The sequence below is a fragment of the Rhincodon typus genome, chromosome 8, assembly GCF_021869965.1.
Source record: "Rhincodon typus isolate 14 chromosome 8, sRhiTyp1.1, whole genome shotgun sequence".
NCBI lineage: Eukaryota > Metazoa > Chordata > Chondrichthyes > Orectolobiformes > Rhincodontidae > Rhincodon > Rhincodon typus.
Genome location: NC_063339.1, coordinates 67,147,405 through 67,172,035, shown reverse-complemented (window position 1 = coordinate 67,172,035; position 24,631 = coordinate 67,147,405). Strand labels below are relative to the sequence as shown.

General features: G+C 40.1%; 1 protein-coding gene across 1 annotated transcript in view; it reads right to left on the bottom strand.

Annotated features, from left to right (window-relative positions):
- Positions 1-1,454: 1,454 nt before the first annotated feature.
- The window catches only part of LOC109930448 (acyl-coenzyme A thioesterase 1-like), a 28,060-nt gene continuing 4,883 nt past the window's right edge, over positions 1,455-24,631 (bottom strand). Inside the window, exons 2-4 of the mRNA XM_048599837.1 lie at positions 16,946-17,593; positions 5,847-6,049; positions 1,455-2,670 (exon numbers count right to left, since the gene is read on the bottom strand). Of these exons, the coding sequence (XP_048455794.1) occupies positions 2,101-2,670; positions 5,847-6,049; positions 16,946-17,516 (1,344 nt within the window). The 5' untranslated portion in view covers positions 17,517-17,593 and the 3' untranslated portion in view covers positions 1,455-2,100. The remainder of the gene's footprint in view (positions 2,671-5,846; positions 6,050-16,945; positions 17,594-24,631) is intronic.

Below are 24,631 nucleotides of genomic sequence, written 5' to 3'. Positions count from 1 at the left end.
TGGTTGGGTCCGGTGCTGGCAGTGGCGAAGCAGTGGTGGAAGTGAATCACAGCAATGTTGACAAAGTGGGCCCAACGGCAAGAGATGTGACTCAAGCATTGGTTGCGTTCAGTATATACAGTGGCAAAGTGGTAGACGAGGGATAGCAGCACAGACATCAGGCTCGGGAATGATGGACTGTCTTTAAGATATATCTTTCTTTTCTTCTTACTCTTAAGTTATTCAAATAGGCACCAAATCGTGGCAACAAATGGAAGTTTTTCACTATTTTCATACTGTAAAGTATGTGACAGTAAAATCATTCATTCAGTGGTTAATCTGTAATTTAGCTCTATTTACCCACTTGCTAATTTCTACATTAATTGTGTTTAAGTGTACGTAAATGTGGGCAACAACTTGAGCCTTCTTTATTTAGACATAGATAAAATTAATTGTTGCATTAGGGGAATAAGCCTATGACGTCTAACTCTGAAAATAAATATAAAAATAAGTAAAGATTGCTTCCTTCGTTGACTGGATTTCAAGGTTAGATTATGACCTTAGCCCAGTCTCACTTTATAACTACAGGTAGAAAAATTGATTGCTCTCAGTTTAAAAATCTCTCAATTGAACTAACATCTTTTATTCTTTGTGAAAGAGAGTTCCATATTTCTATCACCTTTTGAGCTAAGAACTGTTTCCTGAATGGCCTCGTTCTGATTTTAGTGTTAATCATCTTATTCTAGACTCTTTTGCAGTGGAAAGAACTCTACCTATCTTAGCAAAATGATAAAACCTCAGTCAAATCATCTATCAACCACCTATATTCAAGAGGCTATAAGCCTAGTTTTAAGTAATCCCTCCCTGTACTCTAGCTATGAAAGCCTTGGGAATATGCAGGTGAATCTGCTCTGCACCCGTTTCAAGGACAATTTATTTTTGATAAGATGCAGTGCCTCGACCTGTAAATAGAACTCCAGATGAGGTTTAAAGAGCCTTTTTTATTGCTGAAGCAAAGCTTCTTCCCCTTTAGATATAACGCTCTCATTATGAAGTCTAACATTCTGGTATTCCTTTTATTATGTTTGCATACATGAACAAAATTCTTGTGATCTATTTTGAAGGAGTGCTAGATCTTGGATCTTCTTTATTTCTAGCTACGATCATTTAGAATATACATTTTCTATTACTGAGGTTGGTGAAATTACTTTAGTAGCATGATGGGCTGGTAAAGGCTCCACTTTGCAAAAGTATTTACAGAGGCCCATTCATCGCCGCTTCACCATGACATTTGAATTGTTGATTGACTGTTATGCCTAATCGTTCAACAGAAGCATTTAAAATATATCCTGTTAGACAGCTCCACATATAAAATGACTCCATCAGCAGTTATTTAAAGGGTAATGTGAAATTGAGATAGCTTCCAGTGAACTTTAAAGATTAAGAAAATGAAATGACATCTATTACACACTAAGAAAAATTGATTTATTTAATACCAATAGCACAGAATAAAAAACACAGCTACACTTGACTGTCAACAACAAAATCAATCCACATTTAGTTATAGCACAGCTGCAGTTAAAATTCGATGTTCACATTCATCAATATGCTCACAAAATCTCAACCAGTCAGTGAAATTTCAATAAGGATTATTTTCAATACAACACATTTTAAACTGACAGCAGAAATAAGTAAATGTGTATTAATCAGTCGGTCCCTGCAGAAATGAAGTGAACAGACCACCGCATGGTTGGTAGGAGAAAGGAGAAGTTGAGAAATGGATTGTTTTGATTTACCAAGGTGGTATGATTTACAGATAGTTGATACAACCCACATATTAATTTTTAGCCCGGACTACTAAAGTTTAGCCATTAGTCACTATGGTCCAAAGTTACTGTGAATGTGCATCAGACAAATTAATTATTGTTCTTATTTGAAACTTCACCCAAAAAGGCATTAAACTAAATTTCACACCGAGATTAAAATTCAGAATCTTAATGATTTAATGCAAAACAAATACAAAACAATTGGTAGCTACTATTCAAACAGTAGCATGCACATCTTCATGAACCAGTATGCCAAGATAGTACAGCAATTTCTGAATTTCCTCTTTGCTGCCCTCTACTGGTGTAGGACCTTTTGGAAAAATGCTTGAATCTTTTGCCACAAGTCTTCCTGAGCAAATGAATGTTCCTTGGCATTCCCTCCCCACTCTGCACACATGTTTATCGCAGGGTGATAAGAGGCATAGCAAAAGGGGAAAAATGGAGGTTCCAGATAATGTCCAGATCCTGGATAACTGAGGACCTCAAACTTATCTTTGCCACGTTCTTTCAGTCTTTTGACAGCTTCATCAACATAGTGCTTGCTACTCCAGTTCTTATCGTCTTCTCCAGCAACGAACAGGATGGTTCCCTTGGTGTTTTCTATCGGGATTACGTTGTCCTTGTCAACTTCATTAATAATCTCTGACACGTCTGCAACCCCTGAATCTGCAATCTTCATTCGGCTTACATTATACTGCAGACCGGTAGAAATCAGTTTATTTTTGAAGCACAATCCAAACACAGAACTTGTAATGCATCCATTGATAACAACGGCTGCTTGCACATCTGGTAAAAAGGCGGCCATTGAGAGAACCAAATCGGCACCCTTTGATATTCCAATCGCTCCAACACTGGGACCCTTAACCTGGAAGTTGTTTCCAAAATATTCATTAAGAGCAACACATAATTAAACAGCTTTAAACTGTAAGAACATAAACCCGAAAAAGAGAATCGACTACAAGAATAAGATTCTGTTAAAGGCAATCATCCTTTAATGTGAATTTGACCATGTGATGTGAGAAAAAAAGTTAATTTTTTCCTTCCTCTCTATGTCATCTATATGGACTGGACAAATGTGATTAGACAAGGGACCCAAAGGTAATTAAAAGAGAGTTAACATGTGATCAATCAGGATGGTTCCTGCCTCCTTGAACTACTGTACAAATATCTGCTATAACTAAAATTTGCCTATTAAACAGTCTTCTAAAATGAGAAAATAATCCTGTACTCAAAAGGAGTAAGACTCCCACTGTCTGGCCTATTGTTATGTAGCAAAAGCATCGATGTTCAAAGTCCATCTTTGAAACTGGTGTAAGATCCTTTGCAAACTCAAACGAAAGGCCTAACACCGACTTGAAGTCCTAGCCGCAATGTTAGGTTGTAGGAAAATCAGGTCTACATTTGAGTCATGAAATGATTATGGCATTGAGGAAGGTCATTCTGCTCTTTATGCTAGTTCTCCGCAACAGCAGTTCAGCTAGTTCAATCCCTCACCTGTCCTCTTCAGCATTTCAGATATCTTCATGTGCTTGCCCAAATCCCTTTTAAAAGCCAAGATTGAGTTTGCCTCCACCAGATCTTCAGCCAGCGCAATCAGAATTCTAAGCATTCACTGCATTAAAAAGTTTCGCCACATGTTGCTGTTGATTTTTTGTTTCTGCAAATGGCCTCCAATCTGCGTCCTCTGGTTCTCAGCCTTCCAACCAATGGGACTGTTTCTCCCTTATCTAGACCACACAGCTTTTGAAGATCTCTATCAAATCTTCTGTCAACTTTCCATCCTCTAAGGACAACAGTTCCAGCTTCTCCAGCTATCCACATCCCCGAAGAGCCTCACTCCTCGAACCATTCCAGGATTTCTTATTTCACCTGCATCTGTCCTGATGCCTTCACATCCTTCCCAAGGTATGGTACCCAGAATTGGACATAACATTCCAGTTGAGGCCAAAACAGACTTTGATAAAGGGAACCAGGACATAAGGGTGATTGGGGTGGATGGTAGCAATCAGGACAACCAAAAGACAGTAGGGGATAACTTTCCAACAATCATAACTTTCTCGTTTTCTTGATTTTGAAGCCTATGACTATTTATAAAGCCTAAGGTCCCAAAATACCTTTTCAACCTGTCTTGCTACAAGGAATTTGTGAACATGTACACCCTAGACCTCACAGCTCTTGAACCTCTTTGGAATCATTCCCTGGATCTTATATTGCCTTTGTTCATTGATCCCACTAACACCTACTACTTCACACTTACCCTCAGTACTAAATCTAATATGCCATTTGTCCAGCAACACTGGGGATCCTCTAATTTCTATATCATTGCCACATTGTTTTCTTGCCAAAAAGATCTAAGCAAATATTAAAGAGACCTGAAGCTCATAATTAAGAACCCTTAATCTGTACTCAGGCTGTCGAATGCATCACGTGCCACTTTCTGAGATTAGTTTTGGTAAAATGGATTAACATGTAGTATAACAGTGAATTGTCCATTTCTCACTCCTTCTTGACATTAAAATACAGGATATTTTGTACTCTTTGGCATCCTATATTCTGGAATTTCTGATATTCTCCTGATTCAAATCATTACTCTCCCAACTAGAGGTAATTCATTGTAATTTTCAATAGATGAATTATAAACCACATTCTGCAATTATGGCATCCAATAGACCAGAAACATGTTGAAATGATATGTGTAAAACAGAAAAAAACTAGAAAATGTACGTTTACAGACATATTAAAAAGGTCAAGAATCAGAAGGTTTTGATGAAAGAAAATAATCTTGGCTCATCCAGAATATGCAATATCACATGTCAAAAACAACAACTGAGGTTTGCCGCTAGTTCTGAATCAAATACAAATCAAATGAATTGAACCTTGTTTCCAGTTTGACTGGGCACAACTAATAATCCCTAACCTGTTAGGCTTTCTGACCTGGTTCACCCACTGTCAGCCTAAGTTCTCCCTGCCCTGCACTGTCTTCAGCTTCTTTATTGTACTTACAACATTCTGGTTGATTAAAGGAACAAGACACAGCATTCTGGTTTCCCTGCTATGTGAAAGATGTTGTTAAACTTTCAAGTGTTCAGAAAATATTTTCAAGGATGTTGCTGGGGTTGGAGGGTTTAAGATAAAGTGAGAGGCTGAATAGGCTGGGGCTATTCTCCCTGCAGCGTTGGAGGCTGAGGGGTGACTTTATAGAGATTTACAAAATCATGAGGGCAATGGACAGGGTAAATAACCAAGGTCTTTTCCTGAGGGCAAGGGAGTCCAAACATAGAAGGCAAAGCTTTAAGGTGAGAGGGAAAAGATTTAAAAGGGACCTAATGAGCAACTTTTTCATGCAGAGGGTGGTGCGTGTATGGAATGAGCTGCCAGAGGAAGTGATGGAGGCTGGTACAATTACAACATTTAAAAGACATCTGGATGAGTACATGAATAGGAAGGGTTTGGAGGGATATGGGCCAGATGCTGGCAAACGTGACTTGATTAATTTAGGATATCTAGACATGGATGAGTTGGACTGAACAGTCTGCTCCCATGCTGTACAACTCTATGACTCTAAATGGTTTCTTACCCATTCAGTGGATGCACCCTGTAGGTGTTTTCCAACTGACTGGTCTAGTTTGTTAGCAATGGAAAGTACATGAATATAAAATATGCATTACACAATATTAGGTAAGCAAGTATTTAGCCTCACCCATAAGGAACCATAGGCGTCTCTTCCGATTAAAGAGAAACAAGAGATTGTCTCTCTGCTAGAAGGCGACAATTGGTTGTTTAGTTTGATGGTCATCACTCTGAATCAATCAGGTGAGAAGGAAGGTCTACAGTGTACCTCAGTCAGAACAGGTATTGAATCATGCCATCATTCTAAACTAAATGATAGCCGTTGAGCTATCTAAGCTAACCAGGCTTATTAAAATGAAATAAGACTTTTCAAATATCTTTGTCACAGATAAAAAGCAAGTCAACTGAACTTTTCTGTCACAGTGCACAAGTTACTACAAAAAATGTAGTTTATTCAATAAAGTAACTTACCTTTGGATGCTGCTTCAAAAAATTTACAGCTTCTTCAAAATATTCTAAGTCTAGGTTAATCGCACCTTTTGGAAGGCTATCATAATTATGGTAAGATAATGCTAGTGTTGTAAAACCATGGTTTGCCAAGAGACTGGATCTGTATTCTAACAATCCACCCTTTATTTCATTCATCGAGATCACTCCTGGAAATGGTCCATTTCCTGTTAAATGCAAACAAGTTATTATATTTTATAAAACAACCAACACTAGACACTGGAAATCTGAAACAAAAACAGAAATCACTGGAGAAACTTGGTAGGTCCTACAGTATCTGTAGAGAGAAGTACGGAGTTAATGTTTTGAGTCCAGTAAGCCTTTGTCACAACTACAAGAGGCTGGGAAAGGGTGCCACTTACATTGATAATGAGAAAGGGAGGGTTTGGAGGGATGGTCGGGATGAGTTTGTAATAATCATTCTCAATCCCTTACCCATCCAGGTAAGGATGTAAATCATGCACTTAGGACAATGTGACACTACAAAAAAGTAGTTTATTTGATAATGTAACTTACCTTTGGATGCTGTACCTGGTTTAAGGCGGTCTATATTTCAGGCCACCAGGTCTGTTGAGCAGCTTTGCTTTACAGCCAGTGTAAGCATGAGAACACAAGAAACAAGAACAGGAATAGGCTATTCAGCCCCTCAAGTCAGCCCATCATTCTCTAAGATTTACCCCAGGCTTCATCTCCTCTTTTGTGCCAGCTCATCACAGCACTCAGTTCTTGATATTGTAGAAATCTACCTACCACCTTTTTAAATACTTGCAATGATCTAGCTTCCGCATATTTCTGAGGAGAGAATTCTAGAATTCACTTTCCTCTGAGAGAGGAAATTCCTTTGCATCTCAGTGTTAAATGAATGTCCCTTTATTCAATAATTGTGTTCCCCAGTTCAAGGTGTACTCGTGGAAACTAGTGGTTTGGCTTCTCAACATCTACCTTGTCATGTTGCCTCAGAATCTTGCATGTTTCAATAATATCATTCTTGATTCTCCTCAACTCTAATGAATAAAGGCCGAGTCTGTTTACAAAAACAAAAATTGCTAGGAAAACTCAGCAGGTCTGGCAGCATTGCGGAGAGAAAGCAGGCTTAATGTTTCAGGTCCAATGACCCTTCTGCAGAATGTGAAGATCTATGTAGTTGTTCTTGATAAACAATAACTCCAATGCAGGAATCAGCCTAGTGAATCTCTTTTGAATTACCTCCAGAAGACAATACTTTAGGTGTGGCCTCGCCAACACTCTGTGCAGGTGTAAAAAGTCATTCAAATTTTTAAATTCCAAAGACCCTGCAATAAAGAGTAAAGTTCAGTTTGCTTTCTTAATTACTAGCTGCATATGTGTATTAATATTTTGTTTCTCGTGCACAAGAACAGCCAGATTCCTATGAACTGCCCTATTGAAATCTCTCTTCATTAAAATATTAGTCTGGCTTTTGATTCTTTCTATCAAGCTGCATGATCTCACTCTCCTACATTAAACACAATCTGCCAAATTTTTGCACACTGATTCAATTTATCTATATCTCCTTTCATGTTTCTTATATCTTCATCACACCATACTTTTGCACCTATTTTTCCACCATCAGCAAATTTGGATACCTTACACTCTGCCACTACCTCCAAATCATTAATATACTTGATGAATAATTGAGGTCCTAGGACTGTTCCTTGTGCACTCCACTAATTTTGTCTTTCTGATCTGCATGGCCAAACCCCTGCTCCCCACCTCTGCCCGCCTGACTTGCTACCACTGCCATGCTATCAGCTCCCTCTGGCTGGATTCTTAGCCTATCCAGATCCCTAACTGGCTCTCAGGGGTCAAATTCATGGCACCACTGCTCTCGACTGGCTCACAACCACTAGTCCTCCCTCTCAGTCTCAGTGATTAGAATGGGTGCATCCTATGATATCTCCCTCTGAGATCCCGGAATCGAGAGGTCTGTATGACTTACCTGTTGGAGAAAAAGGAAGGAACTGTACCACCGCAGATGCAGTTGAGATCATGAGCTACAGTACACATGGTCTGGTGTATCCCAGCAATCAGAAAATATTCACAGCTAGGAAAACAAAGGGGCTGCCATTTGTTCAAGCAGTTCAGAGTTAAAAGGGATGAGATGAATGCCGCAGTTGAGCTAACACCTGAAGAGGGTAAGGATTCAGATAAATTATCAATACTTGTGCTGTGTCCCTTGAAAGACACCATCCTGAAGAATCACAGCGATAGTGTCAGACATGCAGTGGCATCTATGGACACCACAGGCACTTTGGAATGAAAAACTGAAAACTACACTCAGCATCCTCAGTGTTGTGTAAGACTGTAGCCTGCACTGGCTTACTGTTGTTCTCATGAGCTGAAATGACTACATGTTTTGCTATCACTGGATGCTGTGTCATCTAACAATGAAGCCCGTCTCTGAATTAGAAAGCACATCATAAGTAATTTATGGAGCACACGATTTCATTGATGATTAAATCCTGTACTAATCTTGGCCATGGCTCATGCCTGTTGATGACTGTACAATTCCCCTTCAATATTTATTCATGTACTTACATTCAGCCTTCTTTTGCTGTAGTTGACATTGAACATAAGTTGCCTTTGCTTTGAAGAAGTACTAGATCTGGTAGATGAAGGTTTTCCTAATCGTACAGTTGATGAAGACTTCTTTACGTAGGTGCCATCATTACAGCCTCGGAAAGTGCATTATTAACACTAACCCTTGCACTGAGGAAAGGACTCTCTAACGAATGTCTTGGTGATTTACTACACCTTGTTGAGTTGCAATGTACTTCCCTGGACTCTTGCAATACAACTGTGCACCTGTTGCAGAACTACCTAACTTGAATCATCTTCTCTCAAATCTCACAGGTTCCATGATTGTTGTGATGCGCAGATAGGTGACAGCAGTGATAATGTACAAACCCTAGCTGTGTGAAGATGTCTGACACAGGTGAATAGCCGCAATTCTTTACTGAAGTACCTGTTGATGAACAGTTGATGAAACTATTCAGGATATCTAATTTTCTTCAACATCTCCTGCATATGTGCATGGATAGAAAATGGCTTGAATGTCATTTGTGATATTTACCTTGGCACTCTGTACCAGTGATATTTCCCGGGTGGGTAATTATTGTCTAACCCTAATCACATTTCTTTTCTGTTGATGGGGCCCAAATCTTCAAGTCTAGCAAAGGCAGCACTGGTGCTAAGAGAATGATGTTTCTGATGTTGAGTACTGGAAATTCTGAGCCAAACTTGGTGTTGGACATTGAAGTCCCCAACCATAGTCCATTGTATGCCCATGACACCCTTAGTGCCTCCAAAAGGCATTTAACATGGAGAACAGATTCAACAACTGAGAGGAGATGCTAGGTGGTAATCAGCCAGATATTTCCTTGTCCACGCTTCACCAAATGTCATGACACTTCATTGGTTCTAGAGGCAATGTTAAGGACTCCCACAGCTTCCTTCTGACTGCATTTCACTGCGCCTCAACCTCTGGTTGACCTGTCCCATCAATAGCAGATGGAGTTGGTAGGTGACTGGGACACTGTCTGTCAGGAATGATTCCCTGAGAATAATTATGTGAAGCTGTCGGTTGACTAGTCTGTGGGACAACTCATGTACAGATGTTACCAAGGCTGGGTGGAGGGTGCCAGGGACATTGCTGGTGCCATAGTTAATGCTGAATGGCCTCTCTGGCTTCATTCCTTTTATCCGAATTTTGTTACAATCTTACTCACTTAAGAGTCGACCATGTTGCTGTGGATCTGTAGTCAGATGTCAGTCAGATCAGATAAGGGAGGTAGTTTTCCCGTCCCTGAAGAATATTAATGAACCAGATGGATTTTTATGACAACCATTTCATGGTCACCATCAAACTAGCTTTTAATTCCAGATTTATTAAGTAAATTCAAATTCTACCATCTGCAGTGGTAGCATTTGAATCCACACCCCCAGAACTTTGCCCGGGTCTCTGGACTACTACATCATTGCCTTCCACATCTTGTGAGTGCATTGTCAGATTTCACAGATGGAGTAACCATCAGAGGGCAATTGTTCCCATGGTGAATGAGGGACTGGAAATACTATATTGAAAGCAACAACCTAGCAACAACATTCTGGTGAAACTCATTTAAACAGATTCAAATGTACTTTTGTTTAATTAGGATGGTATATCTACGAGGTAACACATTAACTGTAACAGAATCTAGCCAAACAAATGAGGACTTATTTTTAAACAGGAGCATGTTGTGCTCGTTTCATCATCTCCTTGGTTTCCAACCAGTTATTTGATAGATTGGTGCATTATGTATTTGCTGTCCTTGTGAACGGATGTGTTAGCAACAGCAACAAGCAATAATTGTCATTGCTTCCAAAGAGTCAAAAGCAACTAGCCACCTTTCAACCCTAACAATGTCTGCTGTAGATAGTGGTCTTGCTAGGAGAATATGGGGATCAAATGCCACCCAGTGTCTTGACCACAAAATCCTGTTCGATACACCTGGTGTAATACTTATGAACATAGAACATAGAATATAGAACAGCACAGCACAGTACAGGCCCTTCGGCCCACGATGTTGTGCCAAACTTTTACCCAAAACCTACCGTCTATCTAACCTCCATCACTACCTTATACTATCATCCATATGCCTATCTAATAGCCGCTTAAATGACCCTAACAAGGCCGACTCCACTACCCTCTCCAGCAATGCATTCCACGCCCCTACCACTCTCTGAGTAAAGAACCTACCTCTGACGTCTCCCCGATATCGACCTCCTTTCACTTTAAAACTATGTCCCCTCGTAAAAGCTACCTCCATCCGAGGAAAAAGTCTCTGGCTGTCTACTTTATCTATACCTCTGATCATTTTGTACACCTCTATCAAGTCAAGTTATGAAATGCTGCAAGGTTAGGGTTTGACTTTCAAATGAAAACTTACAATAAGGCTCTGTTTGCCCCGATGACATGCTTTTCATGGCACTAATTTAAAGAAGAGTAATTCTTTCTAATGTCCTGATCAACATTCATCCCTCAATGTGTTCATGTGTGCTCTGCCTGAAGGTAGGTTCTTTGTTTTGTTGTCTGTTGCTGCTTCATCCTGAGCTGATGCCTTGGCTGATTTTGTCAGTGGTGGTTTGTCATTGCCTTCAATTCTCAGGAACAGATCTTCCCCAACAAAACTGGAATGAAACCTATGTTCTTAGCCTGAACTCTATGTTAGTCATCTGTCCAACAGAGCGAACTGGTTTCTTATTTATCCTTCAAAAAGTCAGATAATCTGAGTACCTCATTGCAATTTGTGCATGGGAACTTGGCATGTGTAAATGGAATGTCACAAGTTTGTGAATGGAGCTCTACAAATGTAAGTTATTTTATTGTCACAGATGTGGATGAGTCCAGAGTCTGAAACTTTGCAGAAATAGTTCTCAAAGGGAAAGGCTTCACACTTAATGTAGTAACCAATTACTTTAGGATTAACAACAACTTGTATTTATATAGCATGTTTAACATACTAAAATTGTCATGGCCCGTGACAATGCACAGAGGCATTAAACTGAGGTATTAGAGCAGATGATGCATCGTTTCTTCAAGAGATTGGCTTTAAAGAGCATCTTGAAGTAGGAACGTAGGACAGAGAGGTGGAGAAAAGTTTAAGAAAGGAATTGTAGCAGTCAGGGTCTCGGAATGGTGTGGAGGTGCCAATGTTGGACTTGGGTGAACAAAGTCAGGAGTCACACGAAACTAAGTTATAGACCAACAGGTTTATTTGAAATCGTAAGCTTTCGGAACATTGTTCCTTTGTCAGGTGAAGATACCTAGGAAACTGAAGGTTCAGAGATATCCAGGAGGCCAGAATTAGAGGCGTGCTAGTTAATGGAGATAACAGAGATAGGGAGTAGACAGGCCATGGAGGGACTTGACAACAAAGATGAGAATTTTAAATACTTAACTGGGAGCCAGTACAGGTTAGTGAGCTCAACGTTAGTAGGCGTGGGTGTGACTAGATTTCAGTAGCGGTTTGGATGACATCAAGTTTATGGAGGCTGGAATTTGGGTGACCGGCCAGGAGTGCATTGGAGTAGTCAGCCTTGGCAGTAACAAAGGCACATATGAGGATCTGAGCTGAGGCAGGGGTGGAATCTGGCAATGTTATGCAGGTGGAGATAGACAGTCTTTATGATAGAATGGATTTGTGATCAGAAACTCGTCTCAGGGTCAAATATAACATAGAGAATACAATAGTCCAATTCAACCTGATGGACTCACTGTGGGGAGGGACAGAAGTTTGAGGTGGGGACTGAAGATAATGGCTTCAGTCTTCAGCATATTGAAGCAGAGGAAATTTTTGTTCATACTAAATTGGATGCCAGACAAGATAGTCTGACTATGTAGAAGCAATGGAGGGACTGAGAGAGTTAATAGTGAGGAAATAATTAGGTGCTAATCAATATACATGTGGAAATTGATGCGTTTTCATATGACATGACTACGGGCAGTATGTAGATGAGAAATTGCAAAAGCTGAGGACAGATCTCTGAGGTATAGAAGAAGTAACAGTGCAGGAACGGGAAGAGATTAATGGTGATTCTCTGATTATGACTGGATAGATAAGAAAGGAACCAGGTGACAACAGTCTCATCCAGCTGGACAAAGGTAGAGAGGCGTTGGATGACTATGGTGTGGTCAACTATGTCAAAGGTTGCTTAAGAAGGATGAGGAAGGTAAGTCTTGATAAGTGCTGTTTTAGTACTGTGGCAAGAGTGGAAACCAGGTTGGAGAATTTCAAACGTGGAGGCCTGGGAAAGATAGACATAGATTAGAAAGAATAATGAGGAAGGAGAGTTTAGACATGGGCAAGGAATTTTCAGGGATGTAGGGAAGCAGTGGTTGATATTTTGAGGATGGTGATGACTACAGGTTTGAAGGCACAAAAGAACCCAAGGAAAGAAAGTGGTCAATAATGTTGGCCAATATAGGAGCCAGGAGGGATGGTCAGATGTTCAGGGAATAGGGATGAGAGCATGGGAAATAGTCTCATAAGTAAGAAGATCTCAGAGAGGGCAAGGGGGAAAATGGGACGTAAACAGAGAAAGATACAAGAGGCGTAGAGGAAATATACAGATTGTTAGGGCCAGTGACCTAGTAGAGGAGACGGATGTGACAAGAAGCCACACCATCAAAGAACAATTATTATTTCTGATAACTAGTTGATAAGTAATTCTCCACTTCATAAACAGAGTGGCAAGCGGTGGAATGCATTGGCATTTATTATTTCAGATTTCCAGCATCAAAAGTGTTTTGTTTTTGATTTAAATTAGTTTTGCCTCGCAGGGAAGAATGTTAAATTTTTGCTTTAAACTGTGAGAATTCATAATGGCAATGCAAAACAATATTGTATGCATATAGCTTTGTTTTGTTCTCCTCTGCACCAAGCTCCTACTACAAAAATTTGCGGCAAAGAAATCCATGTACATGAACTTCACAGCTACAAGCAAGACAATTGTACTTAAAAACGCTTATGCAAAACTAATTGAAAACTGACAGCAGGAAGGTACTGGACTTTACTTCACTAGATCATTAGGGGGTAAAGAAGAGACCTCACGTAAAGTTTGAAAATGCTGGGACGTCTTGATCAGATAGTTATGAAATAACTAATCCCAGTATTTGCAGCTAAAGGAGATACATTTCAGATCTCCACTCAGGGGATGGAGGGGTTTAGTGTTCCTACAACACCTTGTGGAAACATAAGAAAATGCATAGTTAGGAATAGTGGTGTAACTAACATCAATAACATTTTCTAAAAGGGAAAGGGGATAGAAATTTGAAAAATTGATATTTTCAAAGGTACAGGGCAGAATACGGGAATAGGCATTTTAGGAAGGTGACACAAATGCAAAGGCTCTGTGACTTCTATGACACTAGATGATGGCCTAGTGGTATTATTACTTGACTGTTGACTCAGATAACATTCTGAGGACCTGGGTTTGAATCCTGCTATGGCAGATGGTGGAATTTGAATTCAATAAATATCTGGAATTAAGACTCGAGTGATGAATGTGAATCCATTGTTGATTGTTGGAAAAACCCATCTGGTTCACTAATGTCATTAGCGTCTCGTTCACTAATGTCATTCCCTTCATTAGGGAAGGAAACTATCATTCTTGCCTGGTCTGGCCTATGTGTGACTCCAGACCCACAGCAATGTGGTTGACTCTTCACTGCCCTCTGGGCAATTAGGGATGGGCAATAAATGCTGCCTTCACCCTTGTGAATGAATTTAAAAAAATTCTTCTATGTTACAATATATTTAAATTTTTTGAGGTTCATGGGGCATGAAGAATAATTTAAATTGTTAAAATGGTATCTCCGTTTATTTTAAAAATTAACTTTGCTGAACTATTGAAACAGCTGCCCAAGATCATGATTTACAAATTGATCAGAGGGCTGGAAACTTCTAGCTGTAGATTGCACAGGGTCATGCCTAGACAAATCAGCCTTGTGCTTACAGAGGTGCTGAAAGCAATGATCCATCTCTTAAAGATTCAGCAGGGGTGTGGATGGGAGAGGTGGAGACACCTTCATTAACGTGCATAGCTCATTATATCAGCCACCTAACGTGTTGAGAACTAGTGTCACACAATTGGAACCCCTTTAGGATTTTGGACAACTTTAATTATACACTTCATAAGTCTGCTTTTAACATCAGTACAGAGAGCTGCAGCAGATCTCCACATTGACATCTATCCCTGTCTGAAGTAATAACTGAGCTGAAAACTCAAATTTCCTCAAAACCTGTTTTCCAAAGGAACTTGAATTCACTTGGAAAGGCCAACTTCTCCCCTATCTGCTAACCACACCATCTCACCCTGCTACCTTGTCAATAACTCCGAAGGAATTCTACAATTCTTCTCAAGCAATGTAAACCCTGGTCTTCAAGTACCTACACTGTTGGGTTCAATATTCATAGACGTGAAACTCCTTTCTTTACTATACCTTTCTTACGTGCATGCATGTGTGAAGTTGCATAAAATCACTCTGGGATTGAATGTGAGAAAGAAGCAATATTCCTGGTTTAAATTTAAGAAAGTCTGCTGTACATTCCTTTAAAAATTGACTTGAAACAAGGGTTTGAGAAATACACTTTAGCCTTTCAAAATTAAACCAACTGAGTATAGACAGAAGGCATGCAGAAGAAAGATATTCTGTATATCTCTCTCCCCTGACTGTGACAATGTATTTTATGCACCAAGCTGTCAACATTGGCAAGAGTTTCCGAATTTTTCCCTCAATAATTCTCATTAGACACGTAAACCTGACACTAATACAGAGATCCTATTACCAATACAGCATGAGCACATGAGGATTAACATTGTTGCTCTACAGGATCACTAATTACAGCCGTTTTGCATTTCAAATGCTGAGCAGATATTTTAGTCAGTGTTTCCCTCTCAATAATTAATTGGTAATTGCTTGGGTTAGTTTCTTTCACTTTTAAGATTGTATGTATCTGTATTGTCACATTCAACAAATAACGGGAACTGCTTCCAAGAAAGCAACTCGCTTGGAGATGAAAGGTATCACTGCAGACAAAATAATCCTTGGTAGATATTCTTCGCTCAGATCTAAACTGAAGCGAGGTTCTGGCTATAATTGCAGTGAGTGGAAAACAGGTGTTTGAATACTATTACTAAAACTGATGTCTTCGCACAACTGAATTCCTGTTTATGGACAGTGTCCATTCCAGAAGTGCTTATTCATACAACTTTGCTCTGTGGGAGAATATTGAAATCAATATCTTAAATGTGCAAAATAATATAAAAACCGAAAGAAGTGCGGATGCTAGAAATCAGAAAAAGAAATTCCTCAGTTCTGAAGAAGGGTCACTGGACCCGAAACATTGACTCTGATTTTATTCCACAGATGCTGTCAAAACTGCTGAGCCTGTCCAGCAATTTCTGTTTTTGTTTGTGAAAATAACTTGCTTTGTTCTAGAGCTAGAGCTTTTCTCTTTAGAACGACGAAGGATGAGAGGTGACTGGATAGGTGTACAAAATGATCAGAGGTATAGATAGAGTAGACAGCCAGAGACTTTTTCCTTGGGTGGAGGTAGCTTTTACGAGGGGACATAGTTTTAAAGTGAAAGGAGGTTGATATCGGGGAGACATCAGAGGTAGGTTCTTTACTCAGAGAGTGGTTGGGGCATGGAATGTATTGCCAGAGAGGGTAGTGGAGTCGGCCTCATTAGGGGCATTTAAGCGGCTATTAGATAGGCATATGGATGATAGTATAAGGTAGCGGTGGAGGTTAGATAGATCTTAGGTTTTGGGTAAAAGTTCGGCACAACATCGTGGGCCGAAGGGCCTGTAATGTGCTGTGCTGTGCTGTTCTATGTTCTGACATTAAAAATATACATTTTATGACAACATAAATTGGAATTGTATTGTAATATTCTTTTATAAATACAAAGTAGTTTGTAATATCATATTAAAGGGAGTGGTTTATAAAGGAGAGCATGTCTGAGCCATGCAGAGTCATGAAGATGGGCAGCACTGAAACAGATTCTTCATTCCAACTCGTCCATGCCGACCAGGTATCTTAAATTAATCCAGTCCTATTTGCCAGCATTTGGCCCACATCCCTCTAAACCTTACTTATTATTATTTTGAATGACGATGTGAGCACTAGATCTTGTCTGATGTCCAGTGAGGGTGCAGACTGAGGATAAAGTTAAAAGGTAACATACCGCAAAATATGAAACAAACGCAGGAACTGCTGGAGGAACACAGAGGGTCTTGTGGAGAGAGAAACAAAGCTGTAAGTTTCGAACAAAAAACAGTAGTTGCTGGAAAAGCTCAGCAGATCTGGCAGCATCTGCAAGTTTCGCGTCCAGGATGACTCTTCTTCAGCACTGAAGTTGAGAGAGTTTTGAAGAGGCCTGAAAATATTCACTCTGTTTCTCTCCAGGTGCCTTCAGAACTGCTGAGTTTCTCCAGCACTTTCTTCTGCGTTTAATTCGGAAAAGAGCTGATGCGTCTAATTGGAAATCAGGTCTCACCGGGTGGGACGAAGAGGGTCCCTCGGATCCTGCCTTCTCTGACTGGGATCCTGACCAGCCCTTCCTTCATGAACCAGCGCTGATTGATGGCGGTGGCCAGAGGCTGCGGTGGGAGCTGCCCGAGGCTCAAGTGTCCGTCAAAGATCTCGATGTGGACGGAGAGGGGAGAAGCGGCCACGTCCCTCTTAACCAGGCGAGTGAACGGAGTGACGGGGCTGAGTGACCAGAAGAGGCCCATGGGCTGGACGCCGGTGTAGTGCCCCCCCAGGGAGGGGGAGCGAGCCAGGTCGAGCTGGCCGTGGGGGTCGGCCGTGTAGAAAGCGGCCGAATGGAAAAGCTGCTCCTTCTCGTCGCGGAGCCAAGCCTTGAGGGTGACCTGTTGGTGCGGGCAGAGGCCGCTCACTCGCACCTCGAGCGGCTCGTCGAACAGGCACCGGGGGCTGGGCTGGAGCTGGATGGAGATGGCCATGCCGGCTCGGGGAGACAGGGGCAGCTGGAGCCCGGGCCGGGCACGGAGGGACAGCCAGGCGGGCACAGACCGGCGGAGGCAGCTGGAAATCTGCGGCAGCATTGCTAACGCGTGGCGGCGGATCTGAAATTGGTCTTCTTGTACCCTCGCTGGGAAAGGTCAATATTCACTATCGATACCTGTTGCCAAGGGAACACAGTGATGCAAATGTCTTTTCCATTTAAATTTTACACGAATAAATATGTAAAGCGAGCGTTCAGATCAGATCTACATCCCAGACACCGATTGCTACTTCAGCAGGATTAAACACTTCTCACCTGTGTGCAGCTAAACGGCTTCTCAGCATTATATCCATTTTCCTCCACATCAGTCCACTCCCCAAGAGTAGGAGCTGAAGCTGACCATTCAGAGATCGTGGCTGATCTAATTACTCTCAACTCCACTTGCTTGTCTTTCCCCCATAATCCTGGATTCCCTTACTGATTAAAAATCTATCTCCGCCTTGGATGTACTACATGAGCCAGCCTAGGTAGACCTCTGAGGTAAAGGATCCAACAGATTCACTAGCCTCAGAGAGAAGACATTCTTTCTCATCTCTGCCTTAAAGGTGCACTCCCTGAGATTTTGCCCTCTGGTCCTAGACTCTCCAGCAGTAGGAGAAACAACTTTTCTACATCTGTGCTGTCCTCTGAGAATCTTGAACAAAAACAGAAGTTGCTGGAAAAGCTCATCAGGTCTGGCAGCATCTGTGAAGAAAAATCAGTTAACGTTTCGGTCCAGTGACCCTTCCCCTAAGAATCTTACATGTTGCCTCTCATTCTTCTAAACTCCAATGAGTAGAAGCCCAACCTACTCAACCTATCCTCTCATGAAAATCCTTCTACACCTGGTGTCACCTGAGTGAAAATTCTTCTTCCACTCTGCTTTGTTTTGTACTTCTGAATGATGTATTACATCCTTGATAACAGACCTTAATATTTTCTCATTAACAGATGTTGAACTAACTGGCCTACAGTTATAATTTTTTGTCTCCTGTTTTAAGAAATAGTGTTACATTGGCAGTTTTCAAGACTTCTAATCAACCTTAAGATTCTGGAAAAGTTTCTGAGTCATAGAGTCGTACAGCATGGAAACAGACCCTTCAGTCCAAGCAGCCAATGCTGACCATGTTCCCAAACTAAACTAGTCCCACCTGCTGCGCTTGGCCCTGTTCCAAACCTTTCCTCTTTATGTACTTATCCAAATGTCTTTTAAATGTTGTAACTGTATCCACATTTACCACTTTCTCCGGCAGTTCATTCCACACATGAACCACTCTGTGTGAAAAAGTTGCTCCTCATGTCCTTTTTAAATCTTTCTCTTATCACCTTAAAAATGTACTCCCTAGTTTTGAACTTCCCTGCCCTAGGGAAAAGTCACTTGTCATTCACCTTATCTGTGCCCCTCATAATTTTATAAACCTCAATAAGGTCACCTCTCAACCTCCGACGCTCCAGTGAAAGAAGTCCCATCCTTTCCAGTCTATTTTTATTCTAACCCTCCATTCCCAACAACATCCTGGCAAATCTTTTCTGAAGCCTTTCCAGTTTGATAATCTTTCCTATAACAGGGTGACCCGAATTGCACACAGTACTCAAGAAGAGGCCTCACCAATGTCCTGTACAACCTTAACATGAAGTCCCAATACCTATACTCAAAGGTCTGAGCAATGAAGACGAGCATGCAAAATAGCTTCTTAACCATCCTGCCTATCTGTGACACAAAAAGTATCTGAACCCTTAGGTGTCTCTGTTCTATAACACTACCCAGAAAATAGTATCACTGTATCCACTATCTCTAGCTGTTTCCTTTAAAATCCAAGCATCCAATTTATCAGGGACTTACCAGTTTTTGGCCCCATTAGTTGCCCTAATAACAGTCATTCTTTATTGCCCTCTCCCTTTAGCCCCTAGATTATTTTATAATTAAGGAATACTAATAGTGTTCTCGATTGTGAAGACTGATGCAAAGTACTTATTTAACTCCGAAGTACTTGTTCAACTCCTCTGCTATTTCCTGGCTCCCATTTTTGTTTTACTCACACAGGAGCTTCTCTGGCTAGGCCAGGATTTATTGCCCGCGAGGCGGAGTGTGTCAGTAACAGTCAACCACATTGCTGTGGCCTTGGAGTCACCAGGTAAGCATGATAGATTTCCCTCCCAGTGGACATTAATAAATCCAGATGGGTTTTTTCCTGAATATCAACAATGGTTTCATGGTCATTAGACCCTTACTTCCAGATTCTTTATTGAAATGAAATTCCACCATTTGCCATGGCGAGATTTGAACCTGGAACCCTAGAACATTAGCTAAATTTCTGGATTAATAGTCTAGCCATAATACCACTAGGCTATTGTCTCACCAGTATCATTATTCCCCAGCCTTGTTCTCTAAGGAGTTGATTTTCATTTTTGCCTATCTCATTCTTTTCATATATTTAAGATGCTTTCACTGTTTTTATAGCATTTGTTAATTTGTCCTCATAGCTTATTACTCCATTTCTTCAATCACCTTTTGGGGTTTTTAAAATTTTCCCAATTCTGTTTTACCACTAGTCTTTGCCACATTGTATAATTTTTTTCACTTTGATATTATCTTTAACTTATTTGGATAAACATCACTTTATCCCCTTCCTCAAACCCTACTTCCTCACTGACAAACGTCTTTACTGTCAGTTACAAACTATATTCTTAAATTTCAGCCATTGTTCCTTAACTGACTTTTCTGCTAAACTCCATTGCCAGTCCATTCTGCCCTCACCCCTTTGCAAATACCCTTACTTAAGGTTAGCACAATTGTTTCTGACCCAGTTTTCTCCTCCTCAAACTGAACACTAACTTCTACCATGTTAGGGTCACTGTTCCTTGAGAACCTTTTATCCGAGATCATTTATTAAACCTGGCTCATTATGTACTGTCAAATCCAAAATAGCGTAATCCCTAGTTGGACCATGACATTTTGTTCGAGGAAATTTTCTTAAATCCACTTTAATGACTTCGTCCTTGTGGCTATCTCTGCCAATTTGATTTTCCCAATCTACGTGAAGATTAAATGTTATCCATGATTAACATACTGCTTTTTTTTTTAAACATGCCCTTAATATCTCATGATTTATTCTCTGCCCTGCACAACAGCTACTGTTACGATACCTTTGGTTACCACCATCAGGATCTTCTTTCCCTTGTATTTCTTACCTCCACCTATATGAATTCTACATCATCTGATCTTGGGTCATTTCTTGCTATCGTACTCAACCCATCTCGTACTAGCAAAGCTGCCTCCATCAGTCTTGCCTTCCTGCCTATCCTTTCAAAAAGTCATATACCCAAGAACATTTAGGTCCAAGCTTTGTTCTCCTTGTAACCATATCTCTGTAATGGCTATAAGATCATTCCAACCATTAACCTCTATTTATTCCATTAATTCATTTATTATGTTCTGGAATACAATGCATATTTAAGTAAGAAGCCATTAATGTTGTCTTTTTATCATTTACCCACATTTGATTTTTTTATGGCTCATAGATATTTTCTTATCAACATGTTCAGAGATATTTTTACACACTTCTGGAGCAGGTGGGATTTGAACCTAGGCCTCATAAACAAACAAGAGCACTTTTTATGCTTATACACTTTGTCCTTTCCTGACTTACTCTGGGCTGCCCTGCAATGCTGCCATATCCTTTTGCTTCGTAAGCCTAGACATCTCCTATCCTGAATCTTCCACATTCCACCCCTCAGTTACTTTAAAGCCCTTTCTAAGGCCATAGAAATCTCATCCCTGTTCACCCATCAAAACCATTAAAAGTTCCTCTTTGAAACTGAACGTAAATCCCCTGGTGGAATCAGTGTCTATCTGTCTCCCCTAACATCCTGAATACTTAAATAAAATCAGCCCCTGAACCTTCTAAATTGCAATCAATATAACCATAGCTTGTGAAATCTTACAGCTTTACTGTTTCAGTCGGGTATTATTTTGGTAAATCCATGCTGCACTCCTTCCTAAATCAGTGTAACCCTCACGAAGTGTGGTGCACAGAAACCCTCACTGTACTCTACCTGTGGTCTAAGGATTTGCATATCTATAAACTTGTTTTGTATGAGTCCTGGAGATATAAGGCCAGTAATCATTAATCATTCTAATTATTTTTCCCATGTTTTTTGACATTTTAATATTCTACGTACCCAGATCTCTTTCTTTGGACCTCTTCTGTTTCTAGCTTCTCACCATTTAGAAAGCATCCTATTCTATCTTTGTTAGACACAAAGCAGATGACTTCACTTTTTCTACATTGTAATCTATTTTCCACAGTTTTTCTCTTTCAAATAACCAATCAAGATTTCTTTGTAATTTTATGCTTCTATTTATACTACGTACAATGCCGCTTAACTTTGTATCATTGGCAAATTTGGATATGTCATTTCAATCCCATCTGTGTTATTAATAAATTTGGTGGATAACCGAGACTTCAAACGAGTCTCTTGAGGACCCCACGTGTCACATCCTGCCATTTAGCATTTCAATCCATTATCCCCACTCTGCCTCCTGCTACTCAGCTAATTTCATCACCAATCATTTGTCTTCAATCCATTTAAAGTTATTTTAAGAGAGAGATTGGAGAACTCTTGGATGAAGGGATCTGATACGTAATGTACACAATGCACGATCTGACACATGAATAACAAAATGTGAGCATAACAAGCACAGCAGTCCATTAAAAAAATCAAATGGAATACAACACAAGGTGGGGACTTTGGCTTTAGTACAAGGCCTTAGAGACTACATTTGGAGTACCATGTAGTTTTGGACTCTCATATCTTTTCTTTTATAACTGCAGTAGAGTCAGTTCAAAGAAGGCTCGTTTGACATATTCTGAGGATGAAGGTGTTATGATACGAGGAAAGGTTGAGCAGTTACCATTGGAACTTAGAAGGATAAAAGGAGATTTTATTGAAGATTCTTCGGGGATTTGATTAGGTAAATGCTGAGAAGATGTTTCCTCTGTGAGAGTGTTTAGAAACAGGGAACAATTTAAAAAGTAGGAGTCTCACTTAAGACAAATGAGGACTTTTTTTTCTGAGCATTTTGCTTCCCTGGAATTCACTTCCTCAGAAAGCAGCAGAAGTTAGTTTATTGAAAATATTCAAGACTGAGTTAGATGGATATTTGATTGACAAGGACATCAAGGGTTATTGGATAGGGAAAGTGTGTCAGACAGAAAAATAGAGTTAAGGCCACAATCAGATCTTTCATGATCCTACCAAATGTCAGAGCAGGCTCAAGGGGCTGAATGGCATGCTTCTGCTCCCATTTCTTCTGCGCTTGAGACTCAACTTTAGCCAAAGGTCTGTTATGATACTATACCAAATGGCATCTGAATATCCAAATTAAAAAAATCATTCAGAGACATTCCATTGTCCACTACTTTAGTCACCAGGTTCAAGGTGGGTAGGGAGACCAGGATAGAAATAATTAGGGGGATAGGTTTAGGTAAGGTTGGATACAGAGAGAACGTTTCCTCTGGAGGCCTCTGACAGAAGATCATTCCTGACACATCCAATAGAAATTCTGAAAAAAAAATTACCCAATGGCAGGAATAAAAGATATGATGGCAGATGTAGATAAGGCAAACAAATGGCCTATTTTCATGCCTATAGCTTTATGCACCCTGGTTATTGTCCTCTCCTAATAAGTCACTTTCATCTAGTCTATATAGAGCTCTCATGATATTATGTGGTACAAGTAAATCTCTCTTCAGCCATCATAAACTTGCTTTGATATTCTTATCTAATAAAAAATTAACTATCTCACTTTTGAACATTTTAGCTAATCTAGCCATTTGAGGAAGGTCTAACCTTCTTCTGAAACCTTCATACAAATATAATGTCTTTCATTGACAACAGCTGAGACTGGAGAAAAGGAAGGGCAGTACCATCAATAGAATATGGGACAGAGTGCAGAAAGAGAGAACCATGATGACAATGATTTTTATCCAACAATCTATGCTTGAAATGCACTATGCACAGTAGGAGTAAACAAGGCTCAGTTGTGAACTTCTCTACACTTCACCCAGCTCAGTAGACATGACTAAGTTGGCAGTGAACATTCACAGTCTATGGTTACAGATAATGAATGTTTAGTTGGAAGCCATGACACCGAAGTCTAACCTGCATCAACATCTTTAGGTGTAGTGAGGAGGAAAGACGGATGAAACAAAATGAAATCTTAGAAGTAAATTTTTTTCAGTTCCATACAAAATGAAGGTTTAGCAGTAGGAATAGCTTGCTCCTGCATTTAATAATATCTTGGCTGTTCTGATCATGACTTCATCTTCACATTCCTGCCTAATCTTCCCACAGCCTTTCACCTCCTGGCAAGAATCTATCCACCTCTGCCATAAAATCCACATTTGGTTTCACCTCATCTATGTTATGAGTGACTCCTAATTGTACATTCTCCCATAAAAGGCAATATCCTCTTCAAATCTACACTATAAAGACCCTTCAGGAGTCTACATGCTTCTATCAAGTCACATCTTAACCTTCCAAATTCCAGTGAAGGCAAGCCTAGCCTGCCCACACTTTTATCATAAGACAACCTGCCAATTGTAAGCATCAGTCCAATAAACCTTAACTGCATCCAACACATTTACATCCTTTCTTAAATAAGGAGACCTAAATGATACACAGTACTCTAAAGGTGGTCTCAGCCTTAAAGAACGTAGCATTACCACTCTTCTTTAGTATTCAATTCCCCTCGTAGTAATCAATAATAACCTATTAATTTTGCTAATTATTTGCTATTCCTGCGCACTAACATTTCATAACTAATGTAGGAAGCTACCCAGATCCCTCCGTTTCTCAGACTTCTGCAATCTCTCAATTAAATAACATACTTTTGTTTTATTATTCCTGCCAATACAGACAACATCACATTTTCCCACGTTATACTCCCATTTACCAGACCTTTGTTCACTCATTTCTTTATGTCCATGTCAAAACTTACTTTTCTACCTATCTTTGTGTCATCAATAAATTTAGCAAACATACCTTTAGTCTCTTCATCCCAAAGTTAAATTGTCACAATTTGAAGCCTAGTAGTGATCTTCACAGACCACTTATAAATCTTGGCAATCAGAAAAAAACACCCACTTCTGTCAAAACTGTTTCCTGTTTGTT